Here is a 17073-nt window from a genome sequence, read left to right as displayed (position 1 = left end):
AAAAATGGTGACTTCACCGTTTTCAGCTAATCTTGGATGGACCTTTAAAAATCATGTTGAGTGAAATAAGTCAGAAACAGAAGGATGAATATGGGATGATCTCACACTCAGGCAGAAGTTGAAAAACAAGATCAGAAAGGAAAACAGAAGTAGAACCTGAAATGGAATTGGCATATTGCACCTGCGGTGGGTGGGTGGGGAGAATACAGGTCCAGGAAGGATTCAGAGGACCTAGTGGGGGTTGTATTGTTAAATGGGAATGTTATGTTGTATTGTTAAATGGGTTGTATTGTTAAATGGGAATGTTATGCATGTACAAACTATTGTACTTATTGTTGAATGCAAAACATTAATTCCCCAATTAAAAAAAAGAAAATAAAAAAAAGAAAAAAAAAACAAGGGCAACAAAAGGGAATAAATAAATATTAAAAAAATAACTACAGCAATAAAAAACGGCAACAAAAAGGGAAATAAATAAATGTAAAAACAAAAAGGAAAATAAGTAAATGTAAAGAAAAAAAAAAGAAACAGTCTGGGGGGATGGATTGACATGCCACTATCTATGTCCAATGGAGAAGTCATTACACAAGAGAGGCCTTCTACCTTCTGAACCCCAAAAAGAATTTTGGTCCATACTCCCAGAGGAGTAAATGTTATGGGAAGATCAGAGAGCTCTGAATTCCAATTCCACCAGGACCCTGAGAGAGAATAGGGGGAAAAAGAGGAAGGACACTCAGAAATAGTGATTGTGACTTAGAAAGAAAGAGAAGGGGAGGGAGTCGGGTAGTAGCGCAGCGGGTTAAGCGCTGGTGGTGCAAAGTGCAAGGACGGTCAGTAAGTATCCCAGTTTGAGGCCTTGGCTCTCCACCTTCAGGGGAGTCGCTTAACAGGCGGTGAAGCAGGTCAGCAGGTGTCTCTCTTTCTCTCCCCCTCTCTGTCTTCCCCTCCTTTCTCCATTTCTCTCTATCCTATCTAATAACATCAATAACAACAACAATAATAACTACAACAGTAAAGTAACAAGGGCAACAAAAGGGAATAAATAATTTTTTTTTCCTCCAGGGTTATTGCTGGGCTCGGTCGGTGCCTGCACCATGAATCCACCGCTCCTGGAGGCCATCTTTTGCCCCCTTTGCTGCCCTTGTTGCTGTAGCCTCGCTGTGGCCACCATCATTACTATTGTTGATGCTGTTCGTTGCTGGACAGGACAGAGAGAAATGGAGAGAGGAGGGGAAGACAGAGAGGGGGAGAGAAAGACAGACACCCGCAGATCCGCTTCACCGCCTGTGAAGCGACCCCCCTGCAGATGGGGAGCCAGGGACTCGAACCGGCATCCCTGCGCTTTGCTCCACATGCGCTCAACCCACTGCGCCACCGCCCGACCCCCATAAATAAATATTTTTTTAAAATCTTAAAAAAAAAGAAAGAGAAGAGAAGAGGAGTTGGGCAGCAGCGCTGCGGGTTAAGTGCACGTGGCGCTAAACGCAAGGACCAGTGTAAGGTCCCTGTTGGAGTCCGGCTCCCCACCTGCAGGGGATTCGCTTCACAGGCATTGAAGCAGGGCTGCAGGTGTTTGTCTTTCTCTCCTCCTCTCTGTCTTCCCCATCTCTCTTCATTTCTCTCTGTCCTATCCAACAATAACGACATCAATAACAACAATAACTTCTATAACAACAAAAAACAAGGGCAACGAAACAAAATAAATATAAAAAAATTAAAAAGAGAAGGCAGGAACATAGAAAAAATGGATAAATATATATAAATATAGATAGTTATAGACATAATAGTCACCCCATATCTGTGCCCTAATGTAGTTTCCAATGGAGGGAATGGGGGGGGCATAGAACTCTGGTTGTGGGAATGGTGTGGAATTATACTCGTTATCTTGTAATTTTGTAAATATTAAATCATTAAAAAAAAAAGAGAGGAAGAAAGAAAGAAATGGCCCACAGAAATGTTTCTGATTTCTGGTGATCAAGGTCTTGGGTGCTACCTTTAAGGCTGAGTTTGGGGACAAGGTGGCTTCCAAACAAGGTGAGCTAAGAGAGGTAGGAGACAAGGTGGCTGAAGGGGAACAGGACTAACAGTCTGAAGGCCTGTGGAGTTGTTACTGGACCTGGAAAATGTGACTGGACAGAAAGAGGACTCTGGGGCCAGCAAGATAGCTCACCTGGATAGTGTGCTTGCTTTGTCTTTGGCATGATTCAGGTTTGAGCCCACCCCCCACTGCATTGTGTTGTGGTATCGTTCTCTCTACCTCCCTATCTCTTCTTAAAATATTTTATTTACTTATTTATAGAATAGAAACAGAGAGGAATTCAGAGGAAAGAGGGTGGTAGGGACAAAGAGAGAGAGAGACCTGCAAGTCCTGCCCCACCACTCCCGAAGCTTCCCCTTGCAGGTGGGAGTCAAGGGCCTTGAGCCCAGGTCCTTGCACACTGTGATATGTGTGCTCTTCTGCCGCACCACCATCCAGACCTCTGTCTCTGTCTATCTGAAAAAGTCTGCCTGGAGGAGTCTGTTCCAGGGCTAGTCGTGAAGTGCACCTCTTTCTCTGGTCTCCAGCTGTGACACTGGGGAGATGAGGGAGCGGGAGAGGTGAATAGCACCTTTGCTTCTAATGAAAACCTCTGGACCACGAGTCTTCTACCTGCTACCACGAGCCTTCTATCTTCTACCAGTCCTGAAGAGTGGTTCAAAGCCAAACTCATCAGAATCACCTGTCTCTCTTGCTGTCTCACCTCTAAATGTTCACCTCCCAGCCTCCATTATACTGACTCCCAAGGGCATGGCTGCTTCCAGGAGCACCTATTTTTTTGGGAGGGTTCTCTTCCTGCATTATGTACCAATCTTGGTGCAGGGCAGGCTCATCAATCAGATGGTTTAGGGCTTTCAGCTCAGTATGAATTTATGAGCATTCAGATTTTGGTGTTCTTTTTTTTTTAAATTATTTTCTTTCCTTTTTGTTGCCTTTGTTTTTTTAATTCTTGTTGTAGTTATTATTATTGTTGTTGATGTCATTATTGTTGGATAGGACAGAGAGAAATGGAGAGAGGAGAGGAAGACAGAAAGGGGGAGAGAAAGACAGACACCTGCAGAACTGCTTCACCGCCTGTGAAGCGACTCCCTTACAGGTGGGGAGCCGGGACTCGAACTGGGACTTTACACTGGTCCTTGTGCTTTGTGCCATGTGTGTTTAACCCACTGCACTACAGCCCAACCCCCCCTTTTTTTTTTTAACTAGAGCACTGCCCAGCTCTGGTTTATGGTGGTGCAGAGAAATGAACTTGGGACTTTGCAGCCTCAGGCATGATAGTTTCTTTGCGTAACCATTATGCTATCTGCCCCCACACTGTCATCCAGGTTTTGACTTGCCCCAAAGTCCCTGGCATTAGGAGTGGCCCAGCTGTGTGCACAGGCTTACATTCCTGCTCATGTCCACACATACCAAGAGCAGCTCCCAGGCCAGGGCATGTGACAGACACAACTCCCTTCCAGTTCCAGCTGACCCCAAGTGGGGAGTGACAGCCAGGCTTTGCTAAATCAGGTCCATGGCCACTCCACGGGTGGTCTTGAGACAAAGCAGCTGAAAGGCAACAGGCCACCTGCCTGGCCTCCCTGCCTCAGCCTCTAGGGTCCTGGCACAAGCTAGTTTTTTTCTTGGGTGTACCTTTTTAACAGCACACTGGAAGCCAGTCTGCTTGTCCTCCATTCTGTGCACCTCCCCGAAGGATCCTCTACCCAGGCAGGGCTGGCGCATGGCCCAGTGGACCTCTTCCCGGTACTCATAATCCACAGGCTTGAGTTTCTGGGGTTGGCAGAAGAAAGGCCCGTTTCAGTGGCCAGGGCAGTGGGGGATGGAGGTTTACAGTGAAGAAGGGTGGTTCTTGTCAGGCTTCTGGGTCTGGGCCCTCAAAACCAAAAACACCTCTGGATCTGAGGTAGAACACCAGGGAACTATAGGAATAAAATGAAGGCACAGAGGAGCTACATAGGCCACCCGAGGCTGGCCTATCCTTGTGATGATAAGACACCTCCTCCCCAGACCTGAGAGACAGAAATGGAACTTGTCAACTATATTGGCCAAAATAGAACATAACTCAGGAGCTGAGAGGTAGAAGAAAGGGAAGTGACAGGAAGGGCAGAGGGCAAGGGATGCCAAAGAGATTCAATAAAAGCCAGAACTCTAGGTTTGGGAGAATCATTTAGGGCTACAAGGTTATCCAGTAAGAGGACCAAAAGGGAAGGGGAGGAAGAGGGAGTGAAGATGGCAGAAAGCGTATTTTTCACAAGGGGGTGTGTGAGGTAACATCTGTTTACACTTTTATTTCTTGGCACATGTCTTTACCTAGTGCATCAGGGTGAGTATGTATATATGCACAAATATACTTAATTCAGCAATAGTGGGAAACCAACCAGAAAAGCTAATGCTAAAAATAACTAAAAAGATGGAACAGTGAATTTGGAAATGGAGTGGGAGACAACTGCTGGTCATCAATCTCATTAATGAGAAACAACCTCAACAATAGATTTGTTGTCACCTGCATGAGTGACTCTGATGAAGAAGGCAAGTCATCTCCCCAAAAGGTAGGACCTGAGAGGTTCCAATGATGCCTCTTTGCTCTGGCTGTTCCTGACCTGCTCTCACTTTGGAGTTGAGGGTGGTCATGGGGATTTTATGTTTAAGGAGGGGTATGGGGTACTCACCTCAGTAAGCAGGACACCCTCATTGTCCTCAGTTTTGAGGCTGGACTCCTGGGATCTGGAGCCCTTTGCTGACCATGTCTTGGCCAGGCTGGCCAGGCTGTGGGCCTGGCCTGAGCTCACGCTGCCCTGCAGGGCATGTACCAGGTATTCCTCCACGGAAAACTTCTCACAGGTGCCAGATGAGGGATGGCCGGGCTCCAAGAGTGGGCTGGGCAGGGGTTTCTGAGTGTCTGTACAGGCCAGCTTGCTTAGGTGTGGGCTGGGGAGTGGCTGCTGGCTCTCTACACAAGTCAATTTGCCTAGGAAGAAGGATTCTAGGGGGTGAGGTTTCCAGGGCTGCAGAGGGTGGAATGGGAAGGGGTGTGGCAGTCTACTGTAGGGGAAGGGGTGAGGGAGCTGGGGCAGGGGGCCATCTTGGGGGTGGTGGAGTTTCCACACATGGTTTAGACATTGCAAGGGGCTGATGAGTTTGTGGAGTTCCGATCGAGGTAGTGCTGGCCGCAGGCCTTCCCCAAGTTTCTTAAAACAGAGTTGGCTAAGGCCTGGCTCCTTCAGGGGCTTGGTGAACTGAGGGATGTTCCTCGTATACAGCCTGCCTAGTGGAGACTCATCCTCCTGTGGGGAGAGCGTAAGTATTAGGACACAGCGTCAGGGTCCTGGCACAGCCCCTGTGCTAGGCCCCTGGAGCCCCAGGGCTGGGTGTTGTGGCAGCAGCACCTGTATGGGGACTGTGCAGCTCTCCTGTTCTGGGGTCCTGGGTAGGGGTTTGGCTATTGCCCCTCCTGCTTGAGCCTGGGACTTGGAGTTCTTCTTGCGTTTCTTTCGGGCTTTGCTACGGCATTTCCCCTTCCAACACACACGGGCCATTTTGCCCTCCGTTGAGTGTGCCACATTGTTGGGGATTTGGTCGAGACTCTCAGATTGGCTGTCAATAAAGGGGACAGACAGACATTTGAGGTTGAGGAGGCAGGAAGATGTAATGGTGAAGATTGCAGATACCTTCTTTTAAGTCAAACAGGAGCCAGAGGGTGGTACATGTGGTTGGGCACGCTTTACAGTGCACAAGGACCTAGGCTCAAGCCCCTGATCACCACCTGTACGGGGGTGGGAAGCTTCATAAGCAGTGAAACAGTCTCTCTTTCTCTCTCTCCCCCCCCCTCAAGTTCAATTTTTGCTTAATTTTCTCATCTGCAAAATAGGATTTTGGGGGGGTCTATGAGATAGTGAAGAGGTAGTATATCATCAGACTTTCATGCTTGACGCCCCAGGTTCAAACCCCAGCACCACCATTATGCTATGTCCCAGCTGATCCTCTTTTTTTTTTTTTTTTAATTTATTTATTAATGAGAGTGAAAGTAGGAAAGAGAACCAGAGCATCACTTTGGCACATGTGATACCAGGGATTAAACTCAAGACCTTAGGAGCTTTATCCATTACACTATCCCCTGTCTCACTTTTACTTATTATTATTTTTAAGTATTTATTTATTCATGAGAAAGATAGGAAAGAAAGAGCCAGGCATCATTCTAGTACATGTGCTGCCAGGGATCAAACTCAGGACCTCATGGTTGAGAATCCAATGCTTTATCCACTGTGCCACCTCCCGGACCACTTACTTATTATTTTTAATCAAGACACTTTCCAAAGTTCAATGAGGAAAAAATTCCACCTGGTGGCAGTAGAGGGAATTGTTTCCACTGTCATACATTTGCCCCAAATTTCTGGGAACCAGTGGCCTCTCACCAGGCTTCCTTTCTGCAGGACCACTTATAGAAAGCCTGCCTGTGCCTGCTGGTTTCCCTCTGTTGACTTCCCTCCCAGGGAAGCGTGCCTCTCCCAGAGTGGCCTCAGGGCCTGCACGGCTGGTCACACACCAGTGGAAAGTAAATCCTGTTCCTGCACTCTCCCTGGGAGAGCAGCAGCAGGGTCTCTGAGAATAAAAATAAAGCATCAAGCTGATCGGATCTAGAAGTGGTCCTCTACATGCTGGAAAAAGCCTTTGAAAAGCTTCTATGGCTAGGAGAGCAGCTCCACCAGGAATACTTGAGCCGATGCTAAAGTTCTGAGAGCTGAGGGGAGTGGGCCCAGGCCACCTGTGTGGTGGGGAAGGAAACTTAAATCCCCCAATCTCCACTCCAGCCAGCCTCCTTACCTGTACTGTTTTGATCCAGCAATGAAGATCCTTTCTGAGAAGGTGGGACTGAACTCTTGGCTGTTCTCACCTTTGAAGTTAAGGGAAAGGGGTGGAACAGAGAGAATAGGAACTCAGTGCTTAGGAGAGAGACAGCTCACAGGTACCTTCTTGGGCTCCTCCTCTTCCCCAGACCACTTCTACCTCTTGGCTCATCTCCCTCCCAATGCTAGCTATACCCCCCAGCTTAGTACTTGCTCAATGGCAGAGAACATGACTATACTTTGGGATCACAGGGGTCCCAACTTCACTTAGTATGAAACTTAAGAGAGCTAGCTGATCTCTGTGATATTCTAAACACAGTGCCTGACATGTAGTAACAGCTCTAGACACATAGTGTTGTACATCTATATATTTGTGAGTTCATGCATATGTATACTACTGTCACTGCTGTCATTATGTCACCTATCCTGTTTTAATTTTTATTCTCTTATCTGCCCTCATAATTCCTCCAAAAGGAACAGAAGATGAGAAGTATACATCTCTGTGGGAAAGTGCCATCCCCAGCCTGTGAAATCTCTTGGTTTGGCAGGTAAATGTGGGGAAAGAAAGGACTCCAAGGAGTGTCTTGGTTTCTGGTGGCAGCTACCATTCCAAGACTATTTTGAGAAGTCATGCATCGAAGCAGAAAGGGCAAGATTAGGCCTTGCCCTGCTGGTTCAGGAGAAGGTGTTCACTCTTTGGGGTGGGGCTCCCTCCAGGTAGAAAGTGAAGGGCCACTAGGCCTCACAGGGGCTTTCCAGGGGACCTGGCCTTTCCTGTCTGGGTCCTCTCCAGACATGCTGAGTCTGCCCAAGGTCACAGCAGATGGCAAAAGGCCTATAGGCCAGCTCCGCAGAGAGTCCTGGGACCTGGAAGACACTTATTCCTGCTCCTCAGCTCTCTCCTCTGCTCTGACCATGAGGACCAAAAGCCTCCCTTTGCCACATCTCCTTGCAGGTGTGTCATGTCCCAGCACTGATATAGAGATTACTTTCTTTGGCGTCTAGTCTTAGTTTACTTTACACCTCCCCCATCCCGCCCCCCAACCATCCCAGCACTGTGCCTTGCAAGTCTTTCCTGTCATGGTCACCTTGACCTTTTCATGTGGGACCAGAGTCTGTAGACCCAGACCTCTTTGCATAAGGCCTGCAAAGAACTTTACTGTGCCACCTTTGGACCAATCTCCCTGCCCTCTTTCTGCCCACAGTCCCAGACCTGGAGTCCCTTACATTCAGCCTGGGCAATGATGGAGATGGCAGCCAGCCCCCCCTCAGAGCCTTCCTTGGCTGTGCCTTTGGTTATCACATCATTCAGGATCTCCCACTTCCCGCAGAACACGGGGCTCTTTTCCACGGCTTCAAGCTTGTTGACGGAAGTTTCTTTCTTTTCCACTGCTGATGTCTTTTCCTTGGCCTTGGTGAGTTCCTTCTGCTGCCCAACTGCTGGTCCAGGGGCACCTGGACACGCCATTTCCATCACTGCCATCTCCTAGGCTCACACTGGCCCTGAGGAAGATCAAGTGCAAGGTGTGTCACTCCCAGACCATGGGAGCCCAGGGCAGGCTGGGGCTAGAGGAGAGAAGCAGGGGAAATGAGTCTCTTTACATGTATGTATTCTCCAAACATTCCATACAGCAAAGGACTCATCCTCTCATCACCTCCTCTCATTCCGTGTGGTGTAAACCACCCAATTCCAGCACCACACACTATGAACAGACGTGTCCACTTTGCCTGAGAATGAGGGTTCCAGACCACTTCCTTCAAGACAGCCATGGCACAAGCATCAGGGTTGGTCCTTTCCTGCTTTATGAATAATGGCTGGGTCTTTGTCTGTTGCTTGTTTCATAGTGAACAAGGTGGTGGATCCACACTCTAAAACCATTAGTCACCTCAGTAATTGCTCACAGATCTTGCCTTCTTTGTTTTATTTAAGATTAAGGTTATGTATGAGAGGTTCACATTATACACACACACATGCAAGCAATGCACCAGAACATGTAGTGCTGGAGATCAAACCAGGAGCCTCAGTCATGCAAGTCCATACTTTACCAATTGAACCATTTCCCCAGCCACAGATCTTGCCTTCTGAGAGGATCACTGTAAAGGATTTATGATAGTGACAGAAATATGGTGAGAGAAGGTAGAAAGAGAAAAAGAGAGATACCTGCAGCCTGTTCCATTACTCGTGAAGCTTCCCCCTCTGCAGGTGGGGACCGGGGGCTCAGACCCTGGTTCTTGCACATAGTAACTTGTGCACTTTACTGGTTGTGCTACTTCCCAGCCAGAACTATTCTATGGGCTTCAGAATGGATTTTCTCCAGGTGGGGAGGAAAGATTTTTGTTTTGCTACCCAGTAGGAGGTAGATATATGTGTACATATATTTATTAATATATATATGTATATAAATACAGACATGTAAAAATGTGTGTGTGCAAACATAAACTCTTACAAAGTCTGAAATTAAGCATGTAACTGGCCATATCAGCACTGGGCTCCTCTCCCAATGCACATCTGTTTGTGGCTCTCCCAGAAGGAACTGGCAGGCTTCCTGTCCAAATTACTTTGCTGAAAGCCTCTAGCTATCTCCCCCCCCCCCTTTCTTTCAGGCAACATTAGCAGTGGGATTTGCAATGAAGCCTCCAACATCAACCTACAGTTCTAGAAAGAACAAAGCATAAGAACTCAGCTCTGGGATGGGGGAGATAGCATAATGATTATGCAAAAAGACTTTCTTGCCTGAGGCTCCAAATTTCCAGTTTCAATCCCTGGAAATACCATAACCCCCTTGCTCTGGTAAACAAATATAAACAAAACAAAACAAACAAATAAGAACAACAATAAAACCCAAAACAAATTCAGCTCTCCCTAGGTATCCCCTCCACTTAGTTTCATGGTTGCTTTCTCCACTAGGCCCCATGAGTGCCCCCATCCACTTGCCTCATTTTGCCAGAAGCAAGAGGAGAGGTAAGCCCAGGGCCTGAACAGTCAGCACAGGCAGCAGGACTAGAACTGTTAGGAAAGGGAACTTGGGGTGGGGCATATGAGATGGTGGGTGCACCTAGTAGAGTGCGTAGGTTACAGTGCATAAGGACCTGGGTTCAAGCCTCTTGCTCTCACCTGTAAAGGGGAAGTTTCACTATCTGTAAAGCAGTATAGTAGGTGTCTCTCTCTTCCCCTCTTCTCTCAATGTCTGTCTCTATCTAAAATAAGTAAATAATAATAAAGATATTTTTTTAAAAAGGCATCTTGGGAACCTTTTTAAAGTCTGGAACTTGAATTTCCATGGTGCAGGGCCCTTCTGGCATGTGGCTTGCTTTAAGGTACTACAGACAGGTTTCTAAGAAGGGCAAGCTGGTCTAAAAGCTGGGAAAAGCAGATTCAGAATGCAGGGACTCTATTCACCCCAACCACAACTGCCCCCCCCCTTCCAGGGCAGAATGACAGACCCTGTGAAACCAAACCTCTGACTCTCTGGTCTTTTGCTCTGAGACTTTAATGATGTCATGAGAAGCTGGGAGGTAAGACTGAAACCTTCCCACTGAGTGGGCCTCACCAAAATGACTAGGAAAGAATGACCATGACAGGGATGGGGGACTGGGTTAGCCTCCATCTTAATAGTCACCAAATAACCCACTGTTTTATTTGACTTTGGGGTCTTAAGGCATCTAAGGGGAATAGCGCTCAGACTTTAATCAGATATCTTTCCCCTTTCCTTCTTCCTTTCTTTTTCTCTTTCTTCCTTCCTTCCTTTCTTTTTTAATATGGTGCTATAACAGGGGGTATGATCTCTGGACCTCACACATGTACAATATTTTTCTTTTTTCTTTCTTTCCTTTTAAATTTATTTATTTATTTATGAGAATGATAGGAAGGGAGAGAGAAAGAGCTAGACATCACTCTGGTACATGTCCTGCCGGGGATTGAACTTGGGACCTCATGGTTGAGAATCCAATGCTTTATCCACTGCACCACCTCTTGGACGGTACAATATTTCTAAGTGGCCTCCTAGGACTAATTATAGGCCAGTTTTTCCATTTAATTATTTATTTATTTAGTAGGGAGACAGAGAGGAGAGACACTATAATACCACTCTATCATTCATGATGCTCCTCAGTGCTGTCCTTCATGCTATCATGTGGTGCTGGGCTTGTTCTACTGGGTAACCTGCCTTCTGGCTGGTAAACCAATTTTCATATAACTGGACATTTACCTTCCACACCTACTCAATCTCTGCCACCTCCAAGAAGGTATTTTCTAGGCCTTAGTGTAGTTACTTCTTCCTTTCTTTGCCAGGGAAATGAGATCTTAAAAACACCCCCTAGGGCCCCTCCAAAACTTAACAGTATCAGAGGTGTTCTCACATAGCTTAACCTTGCCTCAACCTCTTCATTTTCACAAAGAACTGAGGCCTGATTAGGTGGAGACAAAAGCTTCCTAAGTCAGTGCAGGGTAGGGCAGGGCCCAGCACCCCAGTTTTTAGTCTCTGCTGGAGACACCCAAGTCTCCGGGGTTATAGGTAAACATTGCAGGAATTCCTGGTCAGAAGCCTTCTGAGGGCAGAGGTGGTACCCTCAAGGGGGGAATGAAGGGTCCTGGAAGAGATGACCCTGAGCCCAGTGAGGGAATCCAAGGATGGCTGTCTATGGAAACAGAACGAAGGGTGTGCAGTATATAAAGCATTGGACTCATAAGCATGAGGCCTTGAGTTTGATCCCCAATGCCACATGGGCCAGAGTGATGCTCCTAGTTCTTTCTTGCTTTCTCTCCCCTTCTCTCTCATAAGTAAATAGACCTTAAAAAGCAAATAAACAAAAGGATGAAGGGAGAGTTCTGGCTAATGAGTGAGAGAGATGAGGCCATGTGGGCAGTGGTGTCCCCAGGGTGCCTGGCTGTTGTGAGGTCCAGCGGCACTCAGGCCACACAGCCCATCTCTGCCCACATAGCTCACTCTGACCTCCTCCAGAAAAGCTAGGGTGTACCCCCTATTTTCCCAGGGTCTTCCCCCTTTTTCTTTATTGGGGTTTAATGGTTTGCAGTTGACAGTAAAATACAGTAGTTTGTACATGTGTAACACTTCTCAGTTTTCCACATAACAATTCAGCTCCTACTAGGTCCTCCTCTGCCATCATGTTCCAGGACCTGAACCCTGACCCCCCAACCCAAATCTTTTACTTTGGTGCAATACACCAACTCCAGTCCAAGTTCTGCTTTGTGTTTTCCCTTCTGTTCTTATTTTTCAACTTCTGCCTAAGAGTAAGATCATCCCGTATTCATCCTTCTCTTTCTTACTTATCTCACTTAACATGATTCCTTCAAGCTCCATCCACGATGAGGTGAAGAAAATGAATTTACCATTTTCAGTAGCTGAGTAGTATTCCATTGTGTATATCTACCACAACTTACTCAGAGGGGCCGCCCTTTATTTAAGCTCAGTGGTTAGGTGGGCTGCCGGCTAGGCCCTGGATCCTCCCTTCCCGAGCATAGCAGGCTTTCCGTTCCCAGAGGAGAAGGTAAGACTGAAGCAGTGTTTGCAGGGCCTCCTCCCATTCTCTGATGATTCACCCCACAGTTTAGAGGGTGGAGAACAAGAAGTGAACCTAGCAACTGGCAACTAAGTCTGTGAAGGGCATGGGGAAGACAGGCTGACCCTCACCTCTCAGGGGCATGGAATTGGGGCCCAGGAGCTGTGAAGCTTCTCCTGTGCACATGACCATGACTCAGCCCCTCACCAACATTCTTGTAAGTTCACAAAGTTGTTCTTGGAGGCTTCTGGTCTGACAGTAGCAGTCCTGTGTGGGCACACATGCCTGTTACCTCCTTTCTACATGCAGTCTGGTCTGGAAGCAAAGAGCTCTGCTTTATATTTGGAACACTGCCAGCTGGCTTCCCAGTCCAGGGCTCATCACCTCCAGCTCACAGCCTTCCAATTTTGTCCCTTTTCACTCCTGCAGTTTGTGGGAAAGGAGGACTATGTGGGGGCCACTTGTGTTTTGATTTTTTTATCATTTTACACTGGAGGTTATGATTTATCTCCAGAATGCCGCCTCTTCCACACTTTCCCCCTAAATGCAGTCACTGGCTCCCCAACCTTTCAGCTTATGCAGAAATCTTACACTCATCCTTGGTGTGCCTCTCCTCTTCCTTTCCCTTTCTTTCCTTTCCTCTGCTTCCCTTTCCTTTCCTTTCCTTTCCTTTCCTTTCCTTTCCTTTCCTTTCCTTTCCTTTCCTTTCCTTTCCTTTCCTTTCCTTTCCTTTCCTCTCCTCTCCTCTCCTCTCCTCTCCTCTTCCTCTCCTCTCCCTCTCCTCTCCTCTCCTCTCCTCTCCTCTTCTCTTCCTCTCCTCTCCTCTCCTCTCCTCTCCTCTCCTCTCCTCTCCTCTCCTCTCCTCTTCTCTTCCTCTCCTCTCCTTTCCTCTCCTCTTCTCTTCCTCTCCTCTCCCTCTCCTCTCCTCTCCTCTCCTCTCCTCTCCTCTCCTCTCCTCTCCTCTCCTCTCCTCTCCTCTCCTCTCCTCTCCTCTCTTCTCCTCTCTTCTCCTCTCCTCTCTTCTCCTCTCTTCCCTTTCCTTCCCCTCCCCTCTCCTCCTCTTCCTTTCCCTTCTCCCTCTCCTTCTCAGTGTGATTCTACCTTTGAAGGCAAGACCTGCTACTCTGTCTGAAGACTCTCCTCCAGTTCCATTCAGTGTTCAAATTACCCTCTGCTTTCAGTGTCACCATTGGGGATGTGAACAGTGGCAATAGCCAAACCTACTCAGTTCACCCTCAATGCCACAAAAACTGAAAGGGAATGTGGTGGAATTTATTCTGTATTTTTTAAGTCTGATGGATGTCCATTGCCTATCCTCTCTTCTTCTTCTTCTTTTAAATATTTATTTATTCCCTTTGTTGCCCTTGTTTTATTGTTGTAGTTATTATTTTTGTCGTCATCGTTGGATAGGACAGAGAGAAATGGAGAGAGGAGGGGAAGACAGAGAAGGGGAGAGAAAGATAGACACCTGCAGACCTGCTTCACCGCTTGTGAAGCGACTTCCCTGCAGGTGGGGAGCCGGGGGCTTGAACCAGGATCCTTACACTGGTCCTTGCGCTTTGTGCCACGTGCGCTTAACCCACTGCGCTACCACCCGATTCCCTGCCTATCCTTTCTTCTGTGGTGTTTTGATAACTCCCTGAAGAAGTATCAGGGTAGACTGACTAGGGTGGCATCAGGTCAACCTTGGGGATCATTGATCAGTATGTGCCAGCTGTGGGTGAAGCTTTTGGGCCCCTACAGTCAAACTTGGCTCCCTTATCAGCTAGTACAGATCTTCTGTTCCATTCAGGGTTTCTCCCTTTTCCCCGTTCTTTCTTTCTCCCTCCCTTCTTTCTTTTTTTCACTGATTTATTAATGAGAGAGAGAGAACCACAGCATCATCACTGTAGCATCATTAGAGAGTAAATTTTAAGGTGTTATTTTTGTGCCATCCAGTTAATCAAAAGTGTACATAGGTGTCATCCATAACTGTCCCAGAATAAATATATTTTTTTAGTTCTCTATTTTCATAAGTATAGCAAAAAACACCAGACAAGATACCACAAGATATGGGTTCTAGCTTTGGCAATTTTTATTTTATTTTATTTTTTTATTGCCACCAGGGTTATAGTTGGGGCTTGGTGCTGACACCATGAATCCACTGCTCCTGGTGGCTATTTTTTCCTTTTTAAATTTTCTTCTTCTTTCTTCCTATTTTATTTGATAGGAGATAAATTGAGAGGGGAGGTGGAGATAAAGGTAGTACTTGCAGACTTGCTTCACTGCTTGTGAAGTACCCCCCTTGCAAGTGGAGGAGTGGGGGCTTGAACTCAGGTCCTTATGCCTGGTAATATGTGTGCTCAGCCAGGTACACCACCACCTGGCCCCCTGAAACTTTTTTTTTTAACTAGCAGAACCACTTTTGTCAGACGAAATCATAACTCAACCCCTAATACATATAAATGAACTTACAACTGATGTGTAAAATTCCAAATAAGAAATAGCTGCTCACAAAAGAAGACCCCACATCCACTAAGGACCTCTACACAATCCCAGATTTTGGAGAAAAGGGTTTGAAAACCTGTGGCCTAGGAAATATATATATTTTTAAGGTTCTCCAAATGCAACTGACTTGTCAGGATTACATGAGTATTGGATGAATTCAATTCAAGGTGATGCTTATCCCTGTCTACCAAGTATCTATCTTTATTGATCTCAATTTTCTTTTTCAAAAAATTATTTATTTATTAATGAGAGAGACAGAGAACCAGACTGGTATACGTACTGCTGGAGATAGAACTTGGGACTGCATGCCTGAGAGTCCAATGCTTTGTAGCTTCTTCAGAGTTGTTCTGAGGGTTGGATAGAGTATGTGTAATACTGATCAGATTGCCTGGCTAGCACAAGATGCTAAAATCAAGTTCATGGCTCATAAATGACAACAGAGCCTCTTTGTCTTCGCACCATATAGTCAAGGCATTGAGTCTCATATAAAGTCTTGGTTCTCTGTACACAAAAAGGAAATAAAAATCTCCACCTCCCAGGGAGATTTTTCAGGGTCACCCTGAAAATGCCTACTGAAAAGCAGCGTCCCATGTAACTGAGTCTGCCTAGAGCAGAACAGCTTTGTATTGTGCCCTGAGTAAGGGCACCTTCTAGAGTCACCCAGCTTCACATCATTGCAGAGACTATAGGAAAAGAAGAGACACATTGAGCCTCAGTCCAACCCAAGCTGCTATCCATCTTAGGAACCCCGGAGAAAAGCTGATAGTCTGCAGCTTCCTTTGGAAACTCAGCTGAAGTAGACATTGTATGTAAGAGATATCTCTCCAAATCTTTCGTGTTGAAATAAAGCTTTTTCTCAAAAAAAAAAAAAAATGTCCACTAAGGGGCCAGGGCAAACCAGGGCAAATCCCTCTCATGTGTCTTTCATCTGGAAGTAAAAATTTGTCCTTCTCTGAATGCCCAGGGGGGACAAATAGCAGAAGTAGAATGACTCAACTTCCTTAATAAGATATTAGTTGAAAATCAATCTCATTCTGATGCTTCCTCTTTTTAAAAGCCTACATGAAGGAAGAAAACACAGTCCCTTGAGGAGCTTACATTCTATGGGGCAAAAGAGGCCAGTTGTCTGAAAATAATACAATACCAGAGAAGACAACAGATACAGCGGGAACACCAGGAAGGATACTTAGCCCAGCCAGTGGATGTCAGAAAGGCTTGCTAAAGCAGATAATGCCTGGGCTGGGTATCAAGGGATAAGCAACAGGTGTCCAAGAAGAGGGTGCTGGGAGATACCCTGTAGAGTGCACGACACGTAAGGATCTGGGTTTGAGGCCCCGGAAGATGAGTGGCAGCCACCAGAGTAGTAGAATTGTGTGGGTATGAAATCCCAGTGAAACCCTAGAAGGAAAAAAAAAGTGTCTAAGGGCAAAGAGAGGATATTCCAGGTGAAAAGAGTGGGAAAAGTGAAGGCACAGAGAAGAGTGAGAATCACGAATAGCTTCAAGTTGCTGGTGGGTAAAACTTAGGTTGGGGAAGGGCTGGTGGAATAGCTCACTTGGATAGTGCACTACTCTGTCATGTGCATGAACCAGAACTGGCCCCCACCACATTGATGGAAACTTCAGTACTTTGTTTATTCTCCTTCTTCCTTCCTTTCTCTCTCTTTCTCTCTCTCTGTTATTTGTATCCTTCTCTTTATCTGAAAGGCCCCAATGCTCATGACTCATGTTTGAACCTGGCACCCACTACACTGAAGGAAGCTTTAGTGCTGTGTTTTCTTTCTTTCTCTCTCTTCCCTTTCTCAGTCCCTCTACGTACACGAGGTCCTGGGTTCTTAGTTAATTATAGATTAATAAAGTTATTTTATAGTTACTATATTTATATAAATATTAATTTACATGTAAATAAACAATACCTATTTATTAACTACTAATAAATAACTTAGTTATTATTAAATAAGTAAGTATGAAGTCACTAACATTTTTTTAAAGATTTAAAAAATATTTATTCCCTTTTGTTGCCCTTGTTTTTATTGCCGTAGTTATTATTGTTGTTGCTATTGATGTCATTTGTTGTTAGATAGGACAGAAAGAAATGGAGAGAGGAGGGGAAGACAGAGAGGGGGAGAGAAAGACACCTGCAGACCTGCTTCACCACTTGTAAAGTGACTCCCCTTCAGGTGGT

The 17073-nt window shown here is 46.1% G+C and overlaps 1 protein-coding gene across 7 annotated transcripts in view; it reads right to left on the bottom strand.

Annotated features, from left to right (window-relative positions):
* MAP3K14 (mitogen-activated protein kinase kinase kinase 14) overlaps window positions 1-17073 on the bottom strand; it is a 56366-nt gene that overhangs the window by 18419 nt on the left and 20874 nt on the right. For 4 of the 7 annotated variants that reach the window (XM_060203318.1, XM_060203317.1, XM_060203322.1 and 1 more), the window contains 5 exons: window positions 8110-8385; window positions 6860-6929; window positions 5425-5632; window positions 4708-5322; window positions 3671-3808 (listed from right to left, as the gene is read on the bottom strand). In XM_060203318.1, coding sequence (XP_060059301.1) covers window positions 3671-3808; window positions 4708-5322; window positions 5425-5632; window positions 6860-6929; window positions 8110-8365 — 1287 coding nt within the window. In that variant the 5' untranslated portion in view covers window positions 8366-8385. Of the gene's footprint in view, window positions 1-3670; window positions 3809-4707; window positions 5323-5424; window positions 5633-6859; window positions 6930-8109; window positions 8449-17073 lie in introns of all 7 variants that reach the window. The other 3 variants (XM_060203321.1, XM_007535729.3, XM_060203319.1) reach the window with 1 other exon arrangement.

This window comes from Erinaceus europaeus, chromosome 12 (genome assembly GCF_950295315.1).
Source record: "Erinaceus europaeus chromosome 12, mEriEur2.1, whole genome shotgun sequence".
NCBI classification, from domain to species: domain Eukaryota; kingdom Metazoa; phylum Chordata; class Mammalia; order Eulipotyphla; family Erinaceidae; genus Erinaceus; species Erinaceus europaeus.
The sequence above is the reverse complement of the archived record's forward strand: the minus strand, read 5'-3'. Positions and strand labels throughout refer to the sequence as shown.